Genomic DNA, 26,312 nt, shown 5'->3' with positions numbered 1-26,312 from the left:
CTAAGTTACAAATTCAAATATTCAACATATTCAATATCCAAATCAACCAAATCCAAATCAACCAAATCAATATTTATCCATCAACAGATTCATCAAATCCAAATGGTTAAAACTCATGCCTTATGGCTTACAAACCAAAATAATTAAAATTATGGAGGAGAGTGAGGGTTTGGCTTTGGCGCTTGAGAGGCAAGTGAGAGACAGAGAGAGAATGAAAATAAATAAATTATGTTTCAATACTATTCGGTACGGTACGGTATTGACCGGTACCAAATACTTGATACCGATACCATACCATACTCTATTGGTACGGTACGGTACGGTACCAAATATCTCTCCATCCCAAATGAAACGGTATGAAATCGGTATGGTACGGTTCGGTTAGGGTACGGTTTCGGTATTTCGGTTTTAGATGCCCACCCCTAGGCTGATGGGCAGAGATTAGAACCATCCACATAACCCATAAGGTCGTGGCCGTAAAAGAGGGCGTTGAATTGAGCACACTAGGACGGGTAATTGGTGGGTGTGAGTTTCACGGGTAGTTGGGCTGTAGCATTGATTGTGATCAAGGTAGGAGTAGAGGAGTTGATCTCTGGTAGAGGGTTGGTCACAGAGGCATCAATGGCCATGGATGAAGACAGGGAAGAGAGGGATCAGGAAAAAAAAAATTCTTGTTGGAGTTTTTGGGTTGTGATACCATATAAGAGCTGAGATTAATTGGTATATTTCATTGATATGTTTACAAGTACAGGTCTATGATTTTATACAGTTTGAATACAATCCTAATAGGTAAATACAATCAGAATTGAATGACTAAATCAATCCTAATCAAACAGAATAGGAAAGACAGCTTAGCACATATCATAGTTGACTTTCATACGGAAAAGCCGATGGTGTGGTTGATGGAGCAGATTGTGTTGTTGATGAAGTGATCTCCTTTGATGTAGGAGATTCCCTAATACTGCATTCGGAGTAACTTTCCGATGTCGTTGTCATAAGCATAACCAACCCTACTAGGGGTAATTTACTCAAGGAAAGCCAAGTCATACACTGGGAGTAGAATCCACTTGAACATAATGTAGAAGAGTAGGAGTCATACCATGAGCAACATGGTACAAATTGGCTGGAATGGCCGGTCTCCTACATTCAGAGCATTCGAAGTAAATTTCTGATATCATTGTCATAAGCATAGCCGACCCTACTAGGAGTATTTTACACGTGGAAAGCCAAGTCATTGGCCCATCTCATGGCTACGCTTGGTAGTAGCAACAACCGCATTCATCATGCTTGTGCGAAAAGCACCCTTCTCAAGCTCATGAATCCCAGCAATGGTGGTTCCTCCTGGTGAAGCAACTTGCTCTTTCAGCTGACCTGGATGTTTTCCTGTTTTCATTACCATGGCAGCTGCTCCGTAGAACTTCAGCAGAACAAGAGAGACAGAAGGGAAAAGATATAAATCAGAGGCCTAGAATTGTTCATAACATGAGAACCAGCTCCTAAAGAATATAATTGCCAGGCAAAAGCGTGGCATATCATGAGCCTGCCTGAGGTTATAAGTGTCTATAGAGCAAGAAGAAACTAGGAGGAGCATTCTTGATAAAATGGAGGCATGGAAAGAATCACTGATAGGAATTTCTGACCACAAATGCACAAGCATACCCATTCACCCACAAAATACAGAGTCCATTTTAAAATTCATGAGTAGAATCATTATGCTGCTCTATAAGAACATCTTACATTCCATTGAAATTATGATCATCCAAAATGTTTTGAAACACTATCTCAAAGTTCAATCAACTTCATTTCTTACAAAATGATGTTCTGATCACTCAGATATTTGTGCATGTAAACCTATCAAATGCCTGCATTATTAACTCAAGAATAAGAAGCTGGAAGTGGCTGAAGAATGAAACAGAAGCTATTCGTTGCTAAAAGTCACTTTCTAAATAGACAGTGAAAAATCCGTACGTTTGTATAACCCGTCACTACAATGTGTGTTCTGTGAATCCAAAGTAGAAGTCTGAGCTTTTTAGCTATCTCATTTAAGGCCTTGAATTGTTTTCAGAAGCATATATCGAGTACCCAGCATAGACAAATCTTGGAGAAAGATAATGGAGTGTCAAGATATATATAACGTTACAGCTTATAATACACCACTAGATTCTTAAGATATACATAACAGTTTCCACTTACAGCTTGAGCAGCAAGACTCAATGCAATTTCTCGTGGTAAGCCTGCGGCTACACCTCCATCAGCCATAGCTTCTATTGCTATATATACAAATGCCGTACCAGCACCGCTGCAAAATTATCCAAACAAAAAGCCACTAACTTTGGTGAACGGCTATTGATGTATATGTCTCTACCCATTCAATTATGCGTTTTCTTTTTTGAAAATTGAAAGAGATGCGTATGCGAGCAGACACATCTATCTCAAGTGCATAACTGTTTAATTAAGTATATTAGCTCTCCGTCATTGTCAAACTTAGGGTTGGATTAGTGTTATACCTGTAGCTGCCTCACCAATGACAGAAGCAGTAGTAGGGACTACTCTAACAAATCGACCATGACCGACCCATTCCTGGATAGAATCTTTGAACAAATAAGTATTAAAAATATTAAAGTTCAGAAACTTGACTGTAAATTAATAATCTTTGAAAACTTTTCAAGCATATCACAGTAACGCTACCGACAGATAGCTTAAGGACAGAGAGGAAAGACTAGAAATGTTTGCATCGAAGTATTGGTTTTTTCTGGTAATGGATAGAACATGAGAAAATTTGTAAGCGATCATGATTCTATATAATTTGGCTTACTTTTCCGTCTATGATGACCACCGCTTTTACTCACTAGATATTTGATTCATCCTTACCTTAGTAAAAATAAACCAAAATGACACTTCAACATGAACATAATAGATTTGATAACAAAGGTATTTTTGGAATTGGTCAAGGAAAAAGCACTTTAGAATTGTAACAGTACTAGTTCAAAAGAATAAATTGTAACAGTGTAACAGATAACTGAAATATTCCAGAGAGAATTCATGAACGACCTAATGGTCTAGGCTGATTTTCACTGTGATAGTAAACATTATTCATTATTATGGAGTCATGCAGAAGCTCAATGCAAATATCAATTTATCCAGATCCATGCTTGTTTATGTATCCGATGAAAACCAACTCTTAACCTTCATTTCATAGATAAAATGCATATGTTTTCCAATATTAAGTTGCTATAAGATATTCCATAAAACCTGTATAGCAATTGGCAAAGTAGACAGGCCACATTGTGACTGATGATAACATCTACAAAGAGTCAATTGGCAAAGTAGAATTTAAACCGGACCGGAATTGTCTAAATATCGCAATATGCTTTGAGCATGTCTTACAGTTGAGACTCAATGACCGGCTAAGAGTGTGAATCTAGAGTCAGAGGACATGAACCTAAGAAATCATCATTTTGTAATGAATTGACTGCATATCCAAGATTACTTCCTTAACTGCATATCCAACAATCCAGTTTATGATAAAAAAAATTATAAAACTTAATAAGGATTATCAGTGATCAACAGAGCTTTAATAAGAATGCATGTCAAATTATTACAGGAGAGTAAAAGGCTAAGAGCATTAGTTGGCAGAGATGAGTGCCATATTTCATATTCAAATATGGACGGGAAAAGAAAACCAAGCGAAAGAAGGCGTACGTATTTGAGGTTTCACTGCGAAAATGATTACATCACACTCTTCAACTACCTGTCCATGATATTAATGGAAAATATTAGGGCGCATATTCCGTACAACATATTCGTATGGCGAAAACTGCCACACGAAACTATCTTCCTTTTTCATCAGAGCTACTGTCTTGTTTGTTTTTTTTTAACAGTCCCTTTGTAATTGCTTTTCTACAGTCCCCTTGTAATTGCTCTGGCTTTACACCCCATCTCTTAACTCTATTTGTTTTTCATTTGTGTCGCATTCAGCAAATAACAACAAATGAAGGTTCAGTTTTTATTGGGTAAATCAATGAATATATTGAAAACAAAGAACCAGCTACAAAGAATGGGAGGGCAGCAATCAAGAAACGGACCCAATTAACAACTAACACAAACTGATAGCCTCACTGCTGTGACCAATGGGCCTAACTCACGTCAACATTAAATGTTCAATTTTTGCAATAGTCCATAATGGAAAAATCGCATTATATATGTTCCATGATATATATGCATTGAATTTAACTATGACCATAAAGAGACATGTACCTGATGATTTTTCGGGAAAACCTTAATTCCCATGGATGTAAAATCCACACTGCTTTCCGGGTTCCGGTGTGCAGTGAAAATTCTTGAAGCTGGTAGTATCCCCTGCTTGACCAATCCGGTTGCAACACTTGATGCCAAGTTACCAGCCCCAATGAACCCCAACTTGAAGGCTTCCTTGTCAATTGGGTTGACTTGTGCTAGTGGTGACACTTCCTCACCTGTCATTTGGTTGGCTCTGTACCCAAACTGAATGCTCCCTCAGCAGCACCTGATCAGAGTAGGAAAAAGAAAGAGGTTCCTGTAGTTGCAGTGTGGTGTCGGTGTTTTTTTGATTCAGACCAAGACCCAGTAGAAAGACTTGGGTGTCTCTGTCACGGTTATGATAGTCAAGGTTATCTACAGAAGGAGACCAGGTTGGAAACTCAAGCCATAAAGAAGAAGACAGTTGTACACTTGTAATTGCGAGGGGCAAAGGCAATGATACTATATTGTGAATTATTTTGTTCGGCTTTTTTTTCAAATAAAAAAAATTGCAGTTTTGTTTTTTTAGTCCTTAAATTATATTTAGTCCCCCTAGTGTAATTGTAGTCCAATTATTTTTAGTTCAATATAAAATTAGTAATTATATGTAGTCCAATTATATTTAGCTAGAAAAACCATATTTATAGACCACTTTGTATACTACCACTTCTATAGTAGATATGGAGCTCATCAAAATATTAGGTCCCACCCACCGGCGGACCTATAGAGGAGAAAAAAAGCCATAGAGGTGTCGGATTTGCCCCTTTTGCCCCTTTGCTCTCTAGCCTTTTAAAAGGCGTTATCAAGGCCCACCTCATGGCTCACGTCGATGCGAGGTCTCCTGAAATCGATCAAGGCCCCAATCATTTGGCAAGTTACACGATTAAGGAGCACGCTATACTGTAAAGGAGTTGTAGAGGCATGTCGCTTATGGAGGTTTGAGGCGCTAGTTCACGAAGGAAGAACACAATCCTATTTTTCTTAAACGACGTCGTGCGTGTTTCAATAAAGGCTTTTTCTAAAAGTCAAACTCTGCCATTTTGGTGGAACAAGATTCCTTTTTCCTATCCAAATTGTGACCAAATTATTAAATAAATAAAAAGCGTACAGCCCAATCAGTTGTTCAAACTGAAATCTTGACCAATATGTTAAAACCCCACCAAGGGATCGTTCCCCACTTGCAATGAATCAAACACATGTTTTACAAATAAAAATAAAAAAAAGTATTGTGTGTTGTGCAAGCATAAAATCATTTAAGTATTTTTAGCTTTTGCTGTGAAGTTGCCAAATTCAAGTGTTCCACCTCCCATTTGATAACCACCCAGTATAGAAATAAGTGTATACACAAGAACAACAAAACGCTGCTATTTCCTCTTCCCATTCATACAATCCCATCCCATCTGTTTCTGTTTTTGTTTGAAGAAAACCTCAGAGATGATCGGAATGCAGTGCTTCTCCATTCGATCAAAGCTTTGCATTTCCAACTCTTTGAGGCATGTTTTCTTTTCCTCTTTTCGGGTTTTATTTCATCTTCAAAAGAAAATCACAATCAATGTTTTTGTTATATATTAGGTGAGGCCAATGATGGTTTAAACATGTTTTGCCTACATCGTTTGATTATCTCATTTGGATGAGATAATGATAAACTGAAAAATGTATATGAGGCCTCATCTCGTTTCATTTTCAACGTGCACGGAGTTTTCAGGATTTATTTCATTTAAAATTAATTCTCAACTTACTTAATTTTCAACATGTATAAGATATAATGATTTTGTGAATTGTGTGTAGTGGTGGAAATGTAAAATAAAATTGGTTCCCACTGGTTCTTCCATTCCAACAATCCCCAATCCAGAAGCATATTTTTTTCATGGTTGAGGATGAGTGTTGACTTTTTACATGGTTGAGGATGAGTCTGTTGACTTGTCTCTTGTCCTAACCTTAAGTCTCGCAGTCCTTGTGATGTCTCTTCCTCCAAGGATGGTACCGACATTAACCAATCTGTACAAAGCAAAATTAATCACCACTGTCTTTCATTTTCTCAGTTTGGTGGTGCAGTGTGTTTTTGTTTCCTGTCTTTTTCGTTTTGTTTTGCAGGGTGTACGTGTTTCTTTGCAAATTGTCAGATTGAAGTTGGTGGGATAGTCTTTCTCGCACCCGATGCCTACTCCAAATGAGAGTCTGATGGTTGCCGCCATTCCAAATGTTACAGGTGGCTTACATTTCCGATTGCGACCATACATCAGTTTGGATAAGTTATTTGCAGTTTGGCGGTTACTACAATACCAGATAAGATAAGTTTGACTTGTTTCCATTAACTGCTTCCTAGCCCCATAAGCCTGACTTCGGCCCATGGAGTATTTTATTTTGCTTCCTTACCTGATGGATGTGCTTTCGGGTTAGCCCTTGTTATCTTTGAATCGATGGTAACTTCATGGTAATCTGCACAAAATGCTCTTAAAAGTGATGCATTTGTCTTCGCATTTGGTGTTTTTTTGTTTTTTGTTTTCCTTATTAGGGTCTTCATTTGTCTAAGCCAGTGATATAGAAAATTCATTAAGTGGAAGGACAAAGACAAACCGCTGAGATTGGGGGGGCAAGCATGTGCTATGCCGATCAGCTCCCTAAGAGCATCTCTTGGAGAGTCTCCAAATTGTAGCTAAAATAGTTAGAAAGCTATTATAGCAAACCACTAAAGGATGTTTCCTCCAACAATGTTCTCTATTTTGGCTAATCTGAAATATTTTATTATTATTTTCTCTTTCTCTTTCTCCCTCTTTCTCTTACAAATCAAATATATTTATAAAAAAAAGAAAGTAGAAACTCAACCCCCACCAACCTCCCAAATGTCTCTATCTCTCTCTCCCTTTTTTTCTCTCCTCCTAGCCAAATTCTCCCTCCTCTACACCAAAAGTTGGTTCTCCAAAATAGAGAGCCAAGTAGGGAGTCTGCTGGAGGAGGATTTTCCTTCTTTTTAGCCAAAGTAGCTAGGAATGAGAGAATAGAGAGTCTGTTGGAGATGCTCTAAGACCTTGTGTGAAGAGCTTCAACAAAATATGGCTAGATAGTGGTTGGGGCAACATGAAGTTAAGAGGTAAGTTCATTGGGTCAGTTGATTTTTCAGTAAAACCTGCCAATTTATATCATCTTATTTTTGTTAATGAACATAAAATCAAGAAGAACATTTTATTATTGCTAATCTTATTCTACTTGTAGACCAATCTTGAAAATAGTATTTCAATCAACCTCTAATTCAGCAGATTGTACCAAGGGACAATATATAAGAATGTAACATTCTCCGAAAACAATTTCTATCCCCTGAGCTACGAAAAGGAAAGGCCAAAGTTAATCTGATATAAGAACATCACTATCACTGGCTCTGTAAAAACTCCCGGCTGCGTTTGGCAGCAGCGAGGACTGCATTCATCAATATTCCACGAAATCCACCTTTCTCCTGCTCATGAATGCCAGCAATGGTAGTTCCAGCAGGTGATGTTACTAAAGAGATTACCACCACAGCTAATCCCATGAAATCAGTCGATCCCCCCAAATCAGTATTGACAGACTCGATATCACAAGATCATTAATATATTAGCTAAAGATTGATTTGTAATTTATTCTGACATATATAAGATTAATGCTACTTACCTTGTATTGCTTATTTTCTGTAAATAGACTTGAGAAAGTCTACCTCCTGTACATGATATATACAGCTGTAATACATAGACCAAAATCATCTTGTAATACATAGTCTATCTCTCATCTTCCTTATTCTTCCTTCTTGAGTTTGTTTTCTTATATGGTATCAGAGCTCTTTGGAGCCAAAGCTCAAGAATTCCGATCCTACCCAATCAAATGGTAAACACACCCAAATCTAGAGAATCAAATAATATTAATGTGACAAGGCTGATTTCTGAAATGTCAAAACTTGCCTCACCTTCATTCTCATTCCTTTCCTTGCCCACCTCATTCAACATCTCATCTTTGTTTCCAATTCCTATGGAAAAAACCAACTACTTGAGTTGGAAATCTCAATTTCAAGATGTATTGAAGATGCATGGCCTTGCAGAGGCCATCAAGAAAACCACAGTTTCACCCAAAGTGCAAGAAGATGGTTCTGTGCATCCTGAATTAGCCAGAGATAAACTGGTCCTAAGTTGGATCAAGGCGACTTCCTCTCCTTCCATCAAGACTCTTCTCATCCCGTGCACCACCGCTCATCAAGCTTGGAACCTGTTGGGCAAGCGTCTCTCACCTCTTGCTAGTACCTGTGTGCGGATTCTTTGAGACCAAATTCGCACCATCAGAAAGGATAACAACACAACAATGACTAATTATCTCAACCATGCCAAATCACTCCTTGATTCCCTCACACAAGCTGGTGCAACAATGGATGACGATGAATTCGTCAGTTATGTTTTGGATGGACTTGGGCTTGCATACAAGGAGTTAGCCACCACACTTCACCTGCATCCAGATATTGGTTTCGACAAATTTTATGACCTTGCTTTATAAGAAGAACACTTACAAAAACGCATGTCACTTACCGTGGCTTCAGGTGTTGCTATGGCTGCTGATCGAACACCTAGCGAGTGTAATCCAAATCCAAATTATGCTGGTCGCAATCACAACCACTATTATAGCTCTGGAAGAGGTTGTGGGTGTGGTAGAAGTTGGCATCAAGGGCATTGTGGGTGAGGACAAGGGCGAACAGATCAGTGGGGATCGAACCAAGGCAATTGGCCTCACGAACGTGGTGATCAATCTCGCGAACAGCAGCCTGCACCAGTAGCCTCCTCTCACGTGACTCTAATTGATGGACGCCCACCGCTTCTTCCAAAGCCACTTGGCAATTCTCCAAATCCCCAATGACCTGAGGTAATATACTTTCGATGTGATAGGCCTGGCCACATAGCCTGTTTCTGTCTAGACCGTAGGCCTCATGCATACACGGCAGAAAATACAGCAAACCAGTCTCCTACTGCTGATTCGGCAAATCTCAATTGGTGCCTTGACTCTGGCGCTACTCATCACATGACAGCCAATACAGCATCTCTGCCACATGCCCAACCTTACATAGGTACTGATACAATTATTGTCGGCAATGGGAATCAGTTAACAATCACACATATTGGCAATACTAAATTGACAGGATTGCATAAGTCCTTAAACCTTAAGGAAGTATTGTGTGTTCTTGTGATACGAAAGAATTTGATATCTATTCGTCGTTTCTGTCGTGATAATGATTGTTTCTTTGAGTTGGATGCTAATGGTTTTCATGTAAACAACATCAAGACGGGGACGGTACTTCTTACTGGCAGTAGTTCCGATGGCCTTTATCACATTCAGGCAACCCCACACATTGCTCATTAGTTTGCATTCTATGGAGAGCGCATGACACAGGACGTGTGGCATGCACGACTTGGACACCCATCTCATTCAGTCTTTATTACCTTGTTGAATGAGTACCATTTATCCATTGATGGTACAATTATATCGAACAAAAATTGCCATATTTGCCCATTGGGAAAATCTTGTCGACTGCCCTTTGAATACAGAAAGCTTCATGCTCAATTTCCATCAGCACTTATACATCTTGACTTGTGGGGCCCTGTACCAGTTTCCTCAAATTTCGGATCTCGTTATTATTTGTCCATTGTTGATGATAACACTCGATTCACTTGGTTATATCCTTTGGCTAAGAACACTCGATTCACTTGGTTATATCCCTTGGCTAAGAAATCAGATGTTCTTCCTACATTTATTACATTAAAAAAGATGGTGGAAAATTGTTTTAGTGCCACAATCAAGCAACTGCAGATTGATGGTGGTGGTGAATTTACCAACAAATTATTCCTCACATTTTTAAGTGATCATGGCATATCGCATCAGATTTCCTGTCCATACACTCTCCAACAAAATGGAGTGGTGGAAAGGAAGCATCGACATATTGTTGCAATGGGGTTCTGCCTGCACGCCCAATCCCAGTTGCCTCCTAGCTTTTGGGTTGAAGCCTTCTCCACTTCAGTTTTTTTTATCAATCGCTTGCCAACACCTCAGCTTCATAACATGTCTCCTTAGGAGAAGCTCATTCATCGCCCACCGGATTATAAATTTCTCAAAAGCTTTGGATGTGCCTGCTTTCCTCACATGGTGCCATACAACAAGCATAAATTATCCTTTAAGTCTATTCCATGTGTGTTTCTTCGTTATGATGATCATTGTAAGGGTTATTGCTGTCTTGATCCTTTTTCAGGTCGCATTTATATATCTCGGAATGTGATGAGACAAGGTTCCCTTACAAGCAGCCCCAGATTACCTCTCCCTTGCACTCAAATGGGCTTCAATCTCTCTCTCTCTTACCGACCAGCCCATGCTTGCTGGTTTCCCTGATATCATGACCAACCCTTATCCCTCACCCACTCTCATTCCAGATTCTACCCAACTTAACTCCACCACAGGCCCATCACTTCATACTACCACCACAGGCCCAGCCTTTTCTTCTACCTCTCTAGGCCCCATAAGCTCGCCTCCATTAGAAACCCCACTTCCCGTGCCTCAATATCCTTCCGCATCATCATCACCACAGGCCACATATCCAACTGATTCTTCCATGGCACTCGACATCACAACCCCATCGCCACCACCTTCCACCACCCCAACCTCAGATTTTGACATAACCCAATCCTCATATTCCGACGACACCACCTCATTCCCTACCTAGCCTCCTTCTTCTTCACCTATTGACCCCTCCATTTTTCCAAATTCTCCTGATACCCCAAATCCTCCCAAAAACTTCAAAAGTCTCCACTCCATCATCCCGTTTGGTTCATAAACAAAACCCATCTACTCTAAGACCAACCCTCATCCTTTACCCTATGCTCCTTCTACTCAAGTTTCTGATCCCATGACCACTGAACCCACAAGCTTCACCCATGCCTCCAAACACAGCCACTGGTGAGATGCAATGCAAGATGAATATTCTGCACTCATGAAGAACCATACCTAGTCTTTAGTCCCTGCAACTTCACGTATGAATATTGTGGGGTGCAAGTGGGTCTTCAAAGTTAAACGGAAGGCAGATGGCTCAATTGACCGATACAAGGCTCCCCTTATTGCCAAGGGATTCAATCAGAAAAAAGGCTTTGATTATGAAGAAACATTTAGTCCAGTGGTCAAACCGGCTACCATTCGCACTATTTTATCTTTGGCTATTTCAACTGGATGTTTGTAATGCTTTCTTGAATGGGTACTTGCAAGAAGAAGTATACATGAAACAACCCCCTAGCTTTCATGATCACTCACGACCTCAGCATGTTTGTCAGCTCCACAAGGCTCTCTATGGCCTTAAGCAGGCACCATGGGCTTGGTTCCAACGTCTCAGTACCTTTCTTCTTGCTCAGCAATTTGTTCACAGTCACTCTGATGCGTCGCTCTTCATTCGTCTCTCCTCTTCCTACACGGTGTATATTCTAGTATATGTGGACGATATAATTGTCATTGGCTCTCAACCACAAAGTGTCCACAATTTCATTGATCAGTTATGTTCCACCTTTGACAGCCGACGAATGGGTGAGCTCAATTTTTTCCTTGGAATGGAAATCAATCAGTTCTCTGACCATTTCTTTCTTTCTCAGACACGCTATGCAGTTGATTTATTGAAACGATTTAATTTAACTGAGTGCAAACCGTGTCCCACACCATTGCCCTCTGACACTCGGCTCTCTTGTCTGGACGGTGATCCATTGCTTGATCCGTCCACCTATCGGAGTATGGTGGGTGGCCTCTAGTATCTTACCTTGTCCAGGCCTGATATTTCCTTCGCTGTCAACCAAGTGTGCCAGTTTATGCACAACCCTCGCACTTCCCACCTTCAAGTTGTCAAGCACATTTTTCGGTACATTAAAGGTACACTTGAGCAAGGTCTTGTCTTTCATCAATCTAATGATTTTTCCTTACGGAGTTTCTCTGATGCTGATTAGGCTGGTTCCGTTGATGATCGAAGATCCACCATTGGTGCTTGTATTTTCTTCGATCCTAACCTCCTTACATGGACTGCCAAGAAACAATCTACTGTCTCTCGCTCTAGTACAAAAGCCGAATATAGAGCTCTTGCCCATACTGCCGCCGAAATTCGATGGTTTGGTTACTTGTTTCGTGAACTTGGCATTCCCCTTCGCTCTGCCCCGTGCATCTATGTTGACAACCTTTCCACACTTTACATCCTATTTTCCATGCTCGCACTCAACATATCGAGATTGACTATCACTTTGTTCGCGAATTAGTTGCTCGGAAAGCTCTTCGTACCTCCTATGTTCCCTCCTCACATCAGCTTGCTGACATATTTACTAAAGGTCTCAGTCGTGATTGGTTTTCTCTTCTTAAATCCAAGCTTAATCTCCGCGTTGCTCCATTACGCTTGAGGGAGGGTGAAGAGAATACCACCACAGCTAATCCCACGAAATCAGTCGATCCCCCCAAATCAGTATTGACAGACTCGATATCACAAGATCATTATATATCCAAATTATTATGAAAACAAAAAAACAAAAAAATACTTTGGTTTAATATGCCAAAAGCTGCTAGTTATTATTTCTATAGGCAGCAGAAGTATAAGCATGGAGCACCTCATTGTAAGTTCATACCAGAAATATTCACTTATGCAAATAACAATGTGGTTCACAATGCAGAAAACAACTCTTCAGCTCTATATACTTCCCATGCCGGTAGGTAATGAACGTAAAAACAGACCAAGCACAGTTTGCAGATCCGTTAAAAATAATAGTACACCAGACATATTTCTTTTTTATTCTAAGTCAAGGAATAAACCATTGAAAGGAGAACAGAAGTACCTGATGCTGCCTCACCAACAGCAGAAGGAGTGTTTGGCATTACCCTAATAAATCAGCTGTTACCAGCCCACTCCTAAGGTAGATAGAACAATTCCGTTAACAGGTAGGAATCAAAGAAGAGTGGTAACTGAGAGACCTGCAGATCTTTCAATTTAACTCCAGCAGCAATTGAAACTAGCAGCTTCTTCAATTGGTTTGGCGTCGAATGGGGTTAGCGTGGAACGTAGAGATGCGATTTGGAGGCAGAACGCCCGATCGGACGATGCCTCTGGCGATTCTCTCCGCCATTTTACCTGCTCCGATGAACCCTAGCTTGAACGTGTCCGTGGGTATGGGTGACTCCTCCATGGCCAAATGCGACGTCGTATCAGAGTTAGATTCAGTTTGTTTTTAGCAACAGGCCCTTAGTCCATTGAAAATATCAGTTTCTGGACTTCAATTTAGTGTGTTCAAAGTTTTCATTTGGAGTTGGGAACCCGACGTAAATCTACACAGCAACTTGGAGCTGTTGTGAGGAATGGCAGCACATGTGCAGCAGCAAAGCCACATGATGTATAGCAACAAAAGAAGAATGGGTAGCAACTTTGGACAACCAGCAACTAAAGGAGATAGCAACCCACATGTGCAGAAGTCAAGCCAAAAGAAAGCAAAGAATGGAGCTGCACATTAGGATATATTGAACAAAGGAAGATTAGTTGAGTATAACGACTCGGAGGATGGGCAGCAACCAAAAGAAGAATGGAAAGCCTCCCAAAAGAGCAACCCACATGTGCAGGAGTAGCAGCAAATGAAAGAGAATAGAAAGAAGAAGAAAAAATGAGAACTACACGTGAGATGGCAGCAGCGAGTTGAAAGTCAAACTCTGCCGTTTTGGTGGAACGAACGAAATTCCTTTTTCCTGCCCAAATTGTAACAAAATTATTAAATAAATAAAAAGCTTACCAGCCCAATCAGTTAAAACTGAAATCTTGACCAATATGTTAAAACCAAATCATTACCCACTGTAGCCAATCGTTACCCACTTTCAATGAATTAAACACATGTTGTACCAAAAAAAAAAATTAGTCTCTCCGTATGTGCTTTCGCGTCTGTAAGAAATTTTTTAAAAAAAATTTAAAATTTATTTTAGAATTAAAAAAGATAATGGTTAGTTGTGTTCCATAAAAATAGGATCCATTATCTTTTTTTTCTTTTAATTTTAATTTTTTTAAATATGAAAAAGTGTGAATTTACTATATTATTCTCATTTAATTAATAATTTCAAATCTTAATGTTTTCATTAACCAAGAGCATTTTTTAATATTTTCAATGTTTTATCATTCTCTATCTTTTGCTTTATATATAGATAAATAAAGAAAAAAAATTGAACACATGTTGCTTCAATTTCGGGTAGAAAAGTCCGAATTGGATTTGATAGAGAATACAAATTCCAACAGTATTGTGTGGTATGGAAAGCATAAAAACATCAAAGTATTTTTAGTTTTTGCTGTGAAGTTGCCAAATTGAAGTGTTCCACATCATATAAAATTTATTTACACCTTCACCCAAATGAATCAAGTTGGTTCTGATTGGTCAGTCCATGTGTGGTCCGTTTTATATAAATTCGACAAACACCCAACATAGAAATTAAAGTGTATACACAATCAAAGCTCAATAGAGAAATATGGCGGATCTGTTCATCAAACAATCAAAGCAATATGCCAAGGCTCGGCCAGATTACCCAGAAGAGCTCTTTGAATATATTGCCTCCAAGACCACTTGCCACGACCTCGCATGGGACGTCGGCACCGGTAACGGCCAGGCTGCCGGATCTGTAAGTTTCTCTTATTTTCCAAGATTTTTCTTTCATTCCTTGTGAAGTTTCTATTCATTTCCAAGATTTTTGTTTCATTCCTTTCCTTGTGTATAAGTTTTCAAAGTCAGAGCCATACGAACATGAGAAAAATGTAGTTGAGAAAAACTAGAATCCACATGGGAAAACGGAACGGTGTCGTTTTCGTGGAGGTAACATGGGCCAGCCCATGCCTGTTTGGGCGGGCCTGAGTCCGTATTGAATATTTCGAAATTGTTTAACATTTTGAGTGACCCTATTTGCACTTCAAAACTGTCTTTAGACACCCATGACATCAAATTATTTTTTGCAGGCATTTCTATCCTCTTCACAAAACCCGTAAGATAAATTACACAAACACTTCCAGAGGTTTTAAGTTGATGTCACAAAATTTGTTCCGTTAATTTTCTATCGAAAATTGATGATTTCGTAAATAAATAAAAAAAACTTCATCAAAAGACAAATTTTCGACATATTCATTCATTTCTTAAGAAAATTGAAGCCTGATGGTGAGTCATCTTTTAGGGTTTCTAAACATATCTTGAGTCATCAATAATCGCCTGCATGCATAAGCCATAAATCTTAAGGAATTCTAGCCATGATCTCATAAGGAGTTAGCAGGCTTCCAACATAGTTTATGTCACCAATTTTCCAACATAAATTTCTCGCAAGCAAAAACATTTTGACTACATCTTGCATCATAAAGAGAGTAGAGTAGCAAGCTTCTAATATTTGGTCATTTCCATTAGTTCTTTAAGAATCAAATATAGTTCTTTAAACATTGCTATTTTATTTCTCAAATCCAACCATAAATATCCTTTCCATTGAACTAATTAAATTTCAGCTAGCTGGGATCTACAAGAATGTCATAGCCACAGATACCAGCCAAAAACAACTTGAGTTTGCAATCAAGCTGCCCAACATTCGCTATGAGCATACCCCTGCAGTTATGTCTATAGCTGAGGTTGAACAAAAATTGGCACCAAAATCAAGCATAGATTTGGTGATCGTTGCTCAGGCTCTACATTGGTTTGACCTCCCTACTTTCTACCAAGGCGTGAATTGGGTGCTGAAAAAACCCAATGGTGTCATTGCTGCATGGTGCTATACAGTTCCTCGGGTTAACAATGTCGTAGACACCGTCTTTGATCGATTCTATACCGTTGATGTCGACCCTTATTGGGATCCAGCGCGTAAATTGGTGGACAACAAGTATAGAAGCATCGATTTTCCGTTTGAGCCAGTGGATGGAGAAGAGAACACAGGACCCTTTGAGTTTATGACAGAGAGGTTGATGGACTTGGATGGTTTTTTCACATACATAAGGTCATGGTCTGCATATCAGACAGCAAAGGAGAAGGGTGTTGAGCTTTTGAGTGATGATGTGATTGCGGCATTTAGGGAAGCTTGGAATGATGGTGGAGATGGCAATAAGGCTGTGAAGTTTCCTGTCAATTTGAGGATTGGAAGAGTGGGGAATTAATTAATGCTGGCATCATCTTTTAAAAGCCTTGAAGACTGAAAAGTACTGTAACTTTCGAATAATTTGTGATGCATGCACATGGTTGGAGAATAATGTGATATTCTTCCTAAACAAGAGTATACTTGGTTTTAGAGTACATTTGCCTCAATGCCATCTCAATTAGTCAAGAAAAGCTGTTGTATTTGCTTTGATGTAGGGCAAGTGATAGATGAGTTTGGTCTTTGTTAGCAAGTATCAGTAAACGACTTAGATTATTGGATCACTATATTAATATAAGGCTTATTTGTTGAAATACCCCATGTCATTTGCTTTTTGTCTCAATTTACCCCCTGAATGTTTAATTGACTAAGTGTCCCCCCTGTGCTTTACTTTTGTGTCGCACGTTACCCTATTTCGTTGGTTTTGTAAAAAAAAACAATTAAGTTGCTGATGTGGCATGGGTATTGTGGTAATTTTAATACTTAAAAATTCTGAAAATAAATAAAATATAAAAACATGATTAAACACATTTAAAAAAGACTAAATTATTTAAAATGTCTTAAAATTATATAGAAACAAATAATAAAATATCTGATCATTTTAATTTATATCCTGCTGTGCAAAAAGGAAAAATTAAATTAATAATTTTCATTTGGGTGTCTTAATCAATTTTTCTCCAGAGAAAAAGAGCCCCAAGGCCAAGGTCTTAGATAATTATTATCATTCAACACCAAATCCAAAGCCAAACCTTTACCCCAGCCCATTAGCCCAACTCTCCAAAGTCAACCACACTTGGTATAGCCAACATAGTGCTTGATTTATAAACACCTTACTAAAAGTGTGGGTTTTCGATGTGGGACAAAAAACTCTTCATTCGGCTTTCAAACTCCAACATTCGCTATGAGCATACCCTTGTAGTTATATTATTGTATCAATATATTAATACATGTTTTGAAGTTGCACCTAGTCAACCGATGAAGTTATTTTGTGATAATTAAGCTGTACGTGATATTGTTCATAATCCGGTGCAGCATGATATGACAAAACATGTTGAGGTTGATAGGTTCTTTGTTAAGGGGAAGTTGTAGGATAAAATTGTCGAAGTGACTACAATCAGGAAGGAAGACCAATTGGCTGATATACTTATGAAGGCTGTATGAAGTCATGTTTTCTCAAAGTTTTTAGACAAGTTGAGCATGACTAATATCTATGCACCAACTTAGGGGAGAGTGTTGACTTTTGTATTATATTTTAGGTGATTCCTTGTAATATTAGGTTTCATAGTATAGTCATGTAATTACTCCTTGTAATAGTGGGATTAAGATTATAACAATATGTGTATATATATATATATATATATATATATATACATATTTTAAAAGTTTTAACCTTAACCATTAAGACGCACGGTTATAATGTTTTGCCAGGTACCCAACCTTTAGCTTTAATTTATAGGATTTATTACAAGATCACAGGCACCAACATTAATTTTCAAGCCTTAAGTAAAAGCCCAAAAAATCAAACACTTTTAATTCAGAGTCATACATGCGTGGCATTGCTTGCTTTCACTGAACTAAGATTTCTGTAAGTTCCAATTAATATTATTTTCTGTGTTTATTTCATAGTCCTTCAAATTCTAATTTATGTTAGTCCAATTATTTTCATTAATCTATATTCTTTATTTAATTAAACTTAGTGCTCTCATAATTTTTTATTTGTATAATTTATTCACCTACGTTAATCTTCTTTTAAGTTTTTGATTAATTTATTAATTTCAATTTGCATTTATTCATTAATTTATTTTATTCATTATTTCTCTATTTTTATTTTTTAGTTGCTCAAGTCATCTTCCAAGTCAATTACTTAGGTCATACTCTCTATTCTCTTCCGTAGCTAACAAACCCATTTCCTCTTCCATGTCTTCAAAGTCTTCAAATTATTGAATGCACAAACCAACTCTCTTAAAGTCAAGTTTCCACTATAACTAGTTAAAAATCCTTTTTATTCTAGTTCTTCTAGAGTATAGGTCCTAGTTTCCCTTTTGGTACGTATCAGAGCCGTAAGAGTTGAATGTATTGATTCTAAGTCTGCTACTCATATTGCCCAAGTGGCTGATTTAAGTTTTCTGAGTTAGCAAGTCTCCCAAGTTTCTTTTAATTTAGTCAGTCTCCAAAGTTTCTTCCAAGCCTACTCCTAGTTATCTAAGTCCTTAGGTTCCCCTCTCTCAAAAGTCTGTAAGGTGAGACCTTTTTACCAAACAGTAAGTCCCAGGTAGAGGCATGAGCGGTTAGGCATGAGAAGGTGAGAGAGAGAGAGTAGCTTATAGGTTCTTAGGTACCTTAGAGTCAGTCTTAGGAGTTACCCAAGAGTCTTTCTATTTTAAAAGTCATGTAAGAGTCTTTCTAATTCAGTTAATTTAGATTTTTCACGTAAGCAAAATGAGTCACTTATTTAGAACCAATTCAATTAATTCTTCTAGTTCTAGAACCAGTTTGGACCCAGTTCCAGACATAATTAATGAAGAAGTTTTAGAATTTGAGTCATCTAGTTCAGAATTACACTGTAATGATTGGAATATTCCTAAAGTCCCTAATAAAGAAATTTATAAGCAAAAATGGTCAATTAATGCATTTAGGCAAACTACGCATATTAAAACAGTAGAACAAGTCTATGCCCTAGGAAAAGAACGTGAAACATGCCAATTACTTAACCTTGATGCTATTAAAAAACATATACAAGAAGGTAATAATTTTCTGCATATAGGTTTAGTTCAAGTCGTTGTTAAGCCCTTAACTAAACTAGGTCTTAAATCTGCAATATTATTAAGTTTAAGAGATGCTAGATTTAAGGATTTCGAAGAAGGAGTTTTAGGGAATTAGGAACACAAGGTTATGACCAAACACCATGGCTTAATCATACTTTAGCTAGAATCAATCCGTTAATCTAATTGAACTTGGGAACTTATCTGCTTGAGTTAGTTATTTCTTTCTTCCTTGTTTTATTTATTTCCTTTCTTTTTCATTTCTGTTTTGTGTAGGGAAACTAAATTGGATCATTCAATCACCAATCCCTGTGGAATCGACCTCGCACTTACATACGCTAAACTACCAACGGTTCGTGCACTTGCGAGTATCACAAGTTGAGGATGCAGCTTAATCCATTTTGGTGCAGCTGAAATCCACACAACAGGAATCATTGAGTCAAGTCTATGCCATGGTCCAGTCCATTTTGATTGTTATCCAGATTTTACTGTAAGCCTTAGTGATCCACATATTTTAAAAGTTTTAACCTTAACCATTAAGACGCACGGTTATAATGTTTTGCCAGGTACCCAACCTTTAGCTTTAATTTATAGGATTTATTACAAGGTCACAGGCAGCAACATTAATTTTCAAGCCTTAAGTAAAAGCCCAAAAAATCAAACACTTTTAATTCAGAGTCATACATCTAATGCTAATATTACTGTCCCTAAAATGATTAGGTGGTCAGATGTCAATTTACCTAAAGAATGGTTTTTAACCACTGAATGCCCCCCTAAGCCAATTCAACGTAGTTTAAATGATTTAGACTATGTTCAACCATATTTAGATAGTACGGTTAAAATTAGTTTTGATAGGCCAGTAAAGTCAACAGTCCAATTAGAACAATTACCTACACCTAGTCAATCTTTTAAGCTTCCAGCAAGGCATTCGTTGGCAGAATCGTCTTCAATAACAGAGCGAGATTTAGAAGCTGATAAAGCCCTAATAGATTTCAAAATTAATGAATTAAGAAAAGCCAATCAAGTAGTTCAACCAAGTTACAATAGAGCCCCTACGGCACCTCCTGAGCCAATGAAACCAGAGTCACCTACTAAGTCAGATATGCAAGATTCCACTTTTGAAGTTTACAATTGCGATGCCCAATTAAGAGTTCTTAATAAACAGTTTAAAATTCATTGGTCAAAATTAGATGCCCATTTCCAAGCTCCTGAAAATGCCGAAAGGAAAGCCAAGTATCATGATTCTTTCCCCCAAGCTCAAAGAAAAGAAATTTTCAATGAATGGAAAGAATATCTCAAAGCCACTAGGTCCAAGTCACCTTATCTAGATTATGTAGAAGCCAAATATCTAGGTCAAAAGTTAGTCCAAAAGTCAGCCCAACAATGCGTAAAATAGAAGAAATGTTTCGAGAATTAACCCCAGTTAAACCAAAGCCTAATAAAGATAAAGACAAAGGAAAGGAAGAAGAAGCCTCAGTTAAAGTCTTAAGTCTTGATGTTAATTCTGATAGTGAGTCAATCATATCTGTAGAATCAAGCCAAGGTTTAGATTCAGAAACTAGTAATATTTCTAAGATTGAGCAAGCCTTTAGTAACTTACAAGTTAATCGAGATGCCCAGAGTCTTAAGGTTAGTCGTCTATTAGGTAAAGTTAGTCCTACTAGTCTTACAAAAAATTGGTACCCTAAGTCTACGCCCCTAGATGTCCAGTTTGAAGAAAGAACCCAGAGTCAGTTCTCAGTGTCTTCTGACAAGCTATACGAATGGAATATCGATGGCCTGTCCGAACAGGAGATACTTAATAAGTTACAGCATATGTCTATGGTAGCCAATAGTTATGCCACTAATCACCAGTTAAGACAGTCAGAAATAGTTTCCCTTTTAGAAACAGGTTTTACAGGAACACTTCGTTTCTGGTGGGATAAGCATCTCACAGAAGACGCTAAGCTTAGAATAATCCATGCCTTTAAAACAAATGAAGAAGGTTACCCTATTTTAGATGAAAGAATAGGAACAAGCATAGAAGACGGAGTTAATGTCCTTTTATATACAATTATTGAACATTTTATAGGTACACCTAGTAGCACAACAGCCAGAATTCATGACCAGTTAAGTAATTTACGATGCCCTAAGCTAAGTGATTTTAGATGGTATAAAGATGTTTTCATTTCCAGAGTCATGCTTAGAGATGATAGTAATCAAGCCTTTTGGAAAGAAAAGTTCATAAATGGTCTCCCCAATTTATTTGCCCATACGATTAGAACAGTCCAAAGCAATGAATCAGGTCAAATTAATTATGATGAGTTAACTTACGGTAATATAATTAGTACGATCAATCAAGTTGGCATGAAAATGTGTGTACATTTAAAAATAGGAAAATCAATCCAAGCCGATAGTAAAAATGCCAAGTATGAATTAGGTAATTTTTGTGAACAATATGGTCTAGCACCGGTCCCACCGTCTAGACAAATCAAAAGAAGCCATGATAGACGCTTTAGTAAAAGACGCCATTATTCTCGTAGACAAAATTATTTCAAAGATGATAATGAATTTTATAGTAAAAAGAAATTTACCCCTAGGAAAAGCAAATGGTCAAAAGGTTACTCAAAAGGTTTTAGGAAAAGCCCCCGACAAGGTAAAAAGAATTACTTTAAGAAAAGTACGGATAAAAGCAAAGTCAGATGTTACAAATGCAAAAAGCAAGGTCATTATGCTAATGAGTGTAAGGTAAAAGAAGCAATTAAGCAATTAAAGTTAGCATTTGAGGAAGAAGCCAAATTAATTAAAGTCCTAGAATTAGCCAACACTGAGTCAGATCCTATGCCTATAGATAGTTCACATGCCTACAGTTCAGACAGTTCCCAGTCTAATGAGCCAGAAGTTCAATTAGGTTGTAAAGATAAGTGTTGTAAAATCTTAAACAAATCAATTTGTGTTCTAACTAAGCAGGAAGAACAAGAAGAATTATTAATTGATTTAATTAGTAAAGTCCAGGATCCCGATTTAAAGTCTGAGTATCTTAGAAAACTTAGGAAAATCATAAGTCAAGAAAAGTCTAGTTCCCCTACGCCTCCTAAGATAAGTCTTAATGCCACATTAGAAAGATTTAATAGAAAGAAAGAAGTCACCCTCCAGGATCTCCAGTTAGAAGTCAAATTAGTTAAAAAGGAAATTTTAGAGTTAAAACAAATAATCCAAAAATTAGAAACTGAGAATTATGCAATTAAACAAGATTTAATTAGTTTGTTGGAATCCAAAGCAGAATCTAGTAATCCTTTCGGTAAGTCTAGTTCTGAGTCTAAGCCAGATTTATCCGATAAAGAAGAAAAGGTCATTAATTTAATTAAGCAAATTAATTTTAGAAAATGGTACTCCAGAGTTAGTATTTTTATTAATGAATTTGAATTAAATACAATTGCTTTATTTGATTAAGGAGCCGATTTAAATTGTATTCAGGAAGGTTTAATTCCAACCCAGTTTTACAAGAAGTCAAAAGAAGTTCTAGGAACAGCGTCCGGTAAAGCCCTTAAGTTAAAATATGAATTACCAAAAGCCCATGTATGCCAAAATAAAATATGCTTTAAAATGTCTTTTGTGTTAATCCAGGATATTACTGATGAAGTAATTTTAGGTTTACCCTTTATCTCATTACTTTACCCCTTTCAGGTAGAATACGACGGAGTCACCTCAAGCCAATTAGGAGAAAAGGTTAAATTTTAGTTTTTAACTAAGCCAGAGTTACATAGTCTTAAGTTACTACAAAAGTCAGCAGTTTCTAAGTCAGTCAAGTTAATCCAGAGTAAAACAAAACAAGTTAATTTTCTGAAAAAAGAAATTAAGTTTAAAAGAGTAGAACAACAGTTAGCCGACAAGTCACTACAGTTACAAATTAGTAAATTTGAAGAAAAGTTAAAAAATGAAGTTTGTTCTGATTCACCCAATGCCTTTTGGCACCGAAAGCAACATGTAGTTACTTTACCTTATGTCAAGTCATTTAGTGAAAAGAATATTCCAACCAAAGCCCGTCCAATTCAAATGAGCCAAGAATTAATGGAATTATGCAAAGCCGAAGTCACGGATCTAGTCAACAAATGAATAGTTAGAAAAAGTAAGTCACCCTGGTCTTGTCCAGCTTTTTATGTCCAGAAAAATGCTGAGTTAGAAAGAGGAGCCCCACGACTAGTTATTAATTATAAGCCCCTTAATTCGGTTTTAGAATGGATTAGATACCCAATTCCTAATAAAAGAGATTTAGTCAATAGGTTAGAAAAGGCAGTGATATTTAGTAAATTTGATATGAAAAGCGGTTTTTGGCAAATTCAAATTAAGGAATCAGACATATATAAGACTGCATTTGTTACCCCTTTCGATCATTATGAATGGAATGTTATACCTTTTGGATTAAAAAATGCCCCTAGCGAATTCCAAAATATAATGAATGAAATCTTTAATGCTCACAGTCATTTTTCCATAGTATACATAGATGATGTTCTTATCTTTTCTGAGTCAATAGAACAACATTGGAAGCATTTACATAAATTTTTTCAGATAGTTAAATCTAATGGTTTAGTCATTTCAGCTAAGAAGATTAAGCTCTTCCAAGTCAATGTCAGGTTTCTAGGATTCAATATAAGCCAAGGCCAAATAAGCCCAATCAATCGAGTTATCCAGTTTGCTGATAAATTTCCAGATCAAATTCTTGAAAAAAGCCAACTTCAAAGGTTTTTAGGTTCTTTAAATTATGTTTCTGATTTTTATCAAAATCTGAGAAAATTATGTAAGCCCGTGTTTGATCGTCTCCAGAGCAATCCTCCTGCCTGGACTTCGAGTCATACAGAAATAGTTAAGCAAATTAAGATTCATGTCAAGTCTCTCCCATGCCTAGGTATTCCTTCAATCAATTCTTTTAAAATTGTTGAAACAGATGCCTCTGATATTGGTTATGGTGGTATTTTAAAACAAAGAATAAGCCCTGAGTCTCTTGAACAAATTGTTCGTTTTCATTCCGGTGCCTGGAATCAAGCTCAAAATAATTACAGTACTATTAAGAAAGAAATTTTATCTATTGTATTATGTATAAGCAAATTTCAAGATGATTTATTGAATCAAAAGTTTCTAGTTAGAGTTGATTGCAAGTCTGCAAAACATATTTTAGAAAAAGATGTTAAAAATATAGCTAGTAAGCAAATTTTTGCACGATGGCAAGCAATACTGAGTGTTTTTTACTTTGAGCTAGAATATTTGAGAGGTAGTGAAAACAGTATCCCAGATTTTCTTACAAGAGAGTTTTTACAGGATAAAAAGCCAGAGCCATGTCAAGTAAAGAAAAAGAAAAGAAAGACAAGCAAATAATGCAATACAGTCAATCAAGCCAACCAAGCCCAGGCCAGAGTCAACCCAGAGTCCTGCCAGCAACCCTGATGCCCAAACCAGAAGCCAATGCCGAACTTGTGCCTTTTCCAGGTTCTATGTCAATCCTAGTTAATAATAGATTTAATCCTCTAAGCCAACCTTCTCTTCGCCCCAATTATCAAGCAGCATTAACTTCTCAATATGACCCTTTTATTGTTCATTCTCCTATGCCTTCTCAAAGTCCAAGCCCAGTCCAAAGGTCTAGATATATTCCCAGAAGCCATTCCCATCTATTTGTTGTTGAACCTAATTTAGAAGATTTGAATGATCCAGTCAAAATAGCTCAAAAATTCTTTCCTCCCAATTCTCATTTCTTTCCAAGCCATCCTTCGAAGTCATTAAGATTTTATAGGGACATTCTTTATGAAACCCAGTCAATGGATATTAAGCCCATCAAAGACAAAGTAACAGATGCCACAATTTTTCATTCCCTTTATATTCGCCAAGTCATTAAGCCAGAACATTGGAGTAAAAATGCCTATGACCAGTTGCCACTTCAATCAGGCCTTACTTATAACTATGGAGATTACATTGATGCCTGGTACACAGTATTATTTCATCAGCACCCAGATTTTAGCCATTCATGGTTTATTAATTTTGATGTCAAATTCAAGCCCTATTTTCCATGCTGGTTTCTCCAATGGTGGAACATTATTGGTCCCTGTTGGGAAATCCTTCCAGAAGCCCTTCGACCCACATTCAATTATTTCACCCAGAAGCATCAATTCACTAAGCAAGAAAAGTTCTTCCCTATGCTCCTCCATTTCTTTGCCAAATACAGAATTCCTTGGATTTTAAAATGGAGTTATCAGATTAATTGGGAAACTAGAATTCTAAGCCGTCACTATGTTGTAAAATGGTGGGATAAAGTTATCCTACACAAAATTATTACTCGAGTCAATGCAAATTATTCTCCTATTCAGATGCCTGCAAGCAGTTCAAATACAGTTAAAGAAGTCTCTCCAAGCAGTTCAAATGCCTCCCTTAAAGGAAAATCTAAGAAAGAATTAACAGAATTAGCACAGCAGCTCCTTGCCCAAGTCTCTCAAATGAATGATGAAGATGATGACGATGCCAGCCCAAAATCAGAATCTTCTTCCAGTCAAATGCCTAGTCAGCAATTCAGTCAGAAGCCCAAGCCTAGATGGTCAGATTACGTGCCCGACAGTCAAGATCCTTATGATCTCTCTGAAGATTGAAGCCCTCCAAGTCAAAGATGCCTCTGCCAAAGTTAAAGTAGCCGAAAGCTGAGTTAAAGTCCTTTCACCCATGTGAAAGCAGATGTTAAAGTCCTTTCACCCATGTGAAAGCAGATGCCTTTTCAGATGCCTTTCCTTCCAGTCAAAGATGCCCGACAAAGTTTAAGTTAAATGTTTTTCACTTAAGTTAAAGTCAAAAGTTATTTTGTCTTCTCTTAAATGCCAAGACTATAAGTTAGGAGTTTCCATTCTCAGTTTTCCTCAAGCTTTGTTCAATAAGCATTGTAAGTTTCTTTCAGTTTTCAAAGTTCTCTTAGAGTTTGTAGACCTGAGGCAACTACAATAGTTGTGAGTGAGAGTGGAGTGTGAGTGTCCTGCGTGGCATTGCTTGCTTTCACTGAACTAAGATTTCTGTAAGTTTTTACTTTGTTTTCAAAGCTTCCACAGTCAATAATATTTCCAATTAATATTATTTTCTGTGTTTATTTCATAGTCCTTCAAATTCTAATTTATGTTAGTC

The 26,312-nt window shown here is 37.4% G+C and overlaps 2 protein-coding genes and 1 non-coding gene across 5 annotated transcripts; 2 read left to right on the top strand and 1 right to left on the bottom strand.

Annotated features, from left to right (window-relative positions):
- Window positions 1-432: 432 nt before the first annotated feature.
- Window positions 433-4,715, bottom strand: LOC110756149 (pyrroline-5-carboxylate reductase-like). Of its 3 annotated transcripts, XR_015825660.1 has the most exons (5): window positions 4,258-4,715; window positions 3,703-3,751; window positions 2,508-2,580; window positions 2,194-2,299; window positions 433-1,417 (listed from the first exon to the last, which is right to left on the bottom strand). XR_015825660.1 is itself a non-coding variant. In XM_088244158.1 (4 exons), exons 1-3 carry the CDS (start codon window positions 4,480-4,482, stop codon window positions 2,271-2,273), a joined length of 327 nt encoding a protein of 108 aa, XP_088100284.1. In that variant the 5' UTR covers window positions 4,483-4,715; the 3' UTR covers window positions 433-1,417; window positions 2,194-2,270. The 3 variants fall into 3 exon arrangements, 2 of the variants coding, with proteins under 2 accessions (XP_088100284.1, XP_088100283.1); XM_088244158.1 differs by lacking the exon at window positions 3,703-3,751; XM_088244157.1 differs by lacking the exons at window positions 2,194-2,299; window positions 2,508-2,580; window positions 3,703-3,751.
- Window positions 4,716-5,851: 1,136 nt separating this feature from the next.
- Window positions 5,852-5,948, top strand: LOC148293175 (small nucleolar RNA SNORD34). Its single transcript, XR_015825994.1, has one exon. It is a non-coding gene; the product is annotated as a small nucleolar RNA SNORD34 (small nucleolar RNA).
- An 8,738-nt stretch (window positions 5,949-14,686) lies between these two features.
- On the top strand, window positions 14,687-16,733 carry LOC110764204 (S-adenosyl-L-methionine-dependent methyltransferases superfamily protein). Its single transcript, XM_021967117.2, has 2 exons — window positions 14,687-14,940; window positions 15,803-16,733. The coding sequence occupies exons 1-2, from the start codon at window positions 14,791-14,793 to the stop codon at window positions 16,439-16,441; spliced, it is 789 nt and encodes a 262-aa protein (XP_021822809.1). The 5' UTR covers window positions 14,687-14,790; the 3' UTR covers window positions 16,442-16,733.
- The last annotated feature ends 9,579 nt before the right edge of the window (window positions 16,734-26,312 follow it).

Source organism: Prunus avium, chromosome 7 (assembly GCF_965620075.1).
Source record: "Prunus avium chromosome 7, drPruAviu1.hap1.1, whole genome shotgun sequence".
Classification (NCBI taxonomy): domain Eukaryota; kingdom Viridiplantae; phylum Streptophyta; class Magnoliopsida; order Rosales; family Rosaceae; genus Prunus; species Prunus avium.
This window is presented reverse-complemented; position numbering and strand designations above follow the sequence as displayed.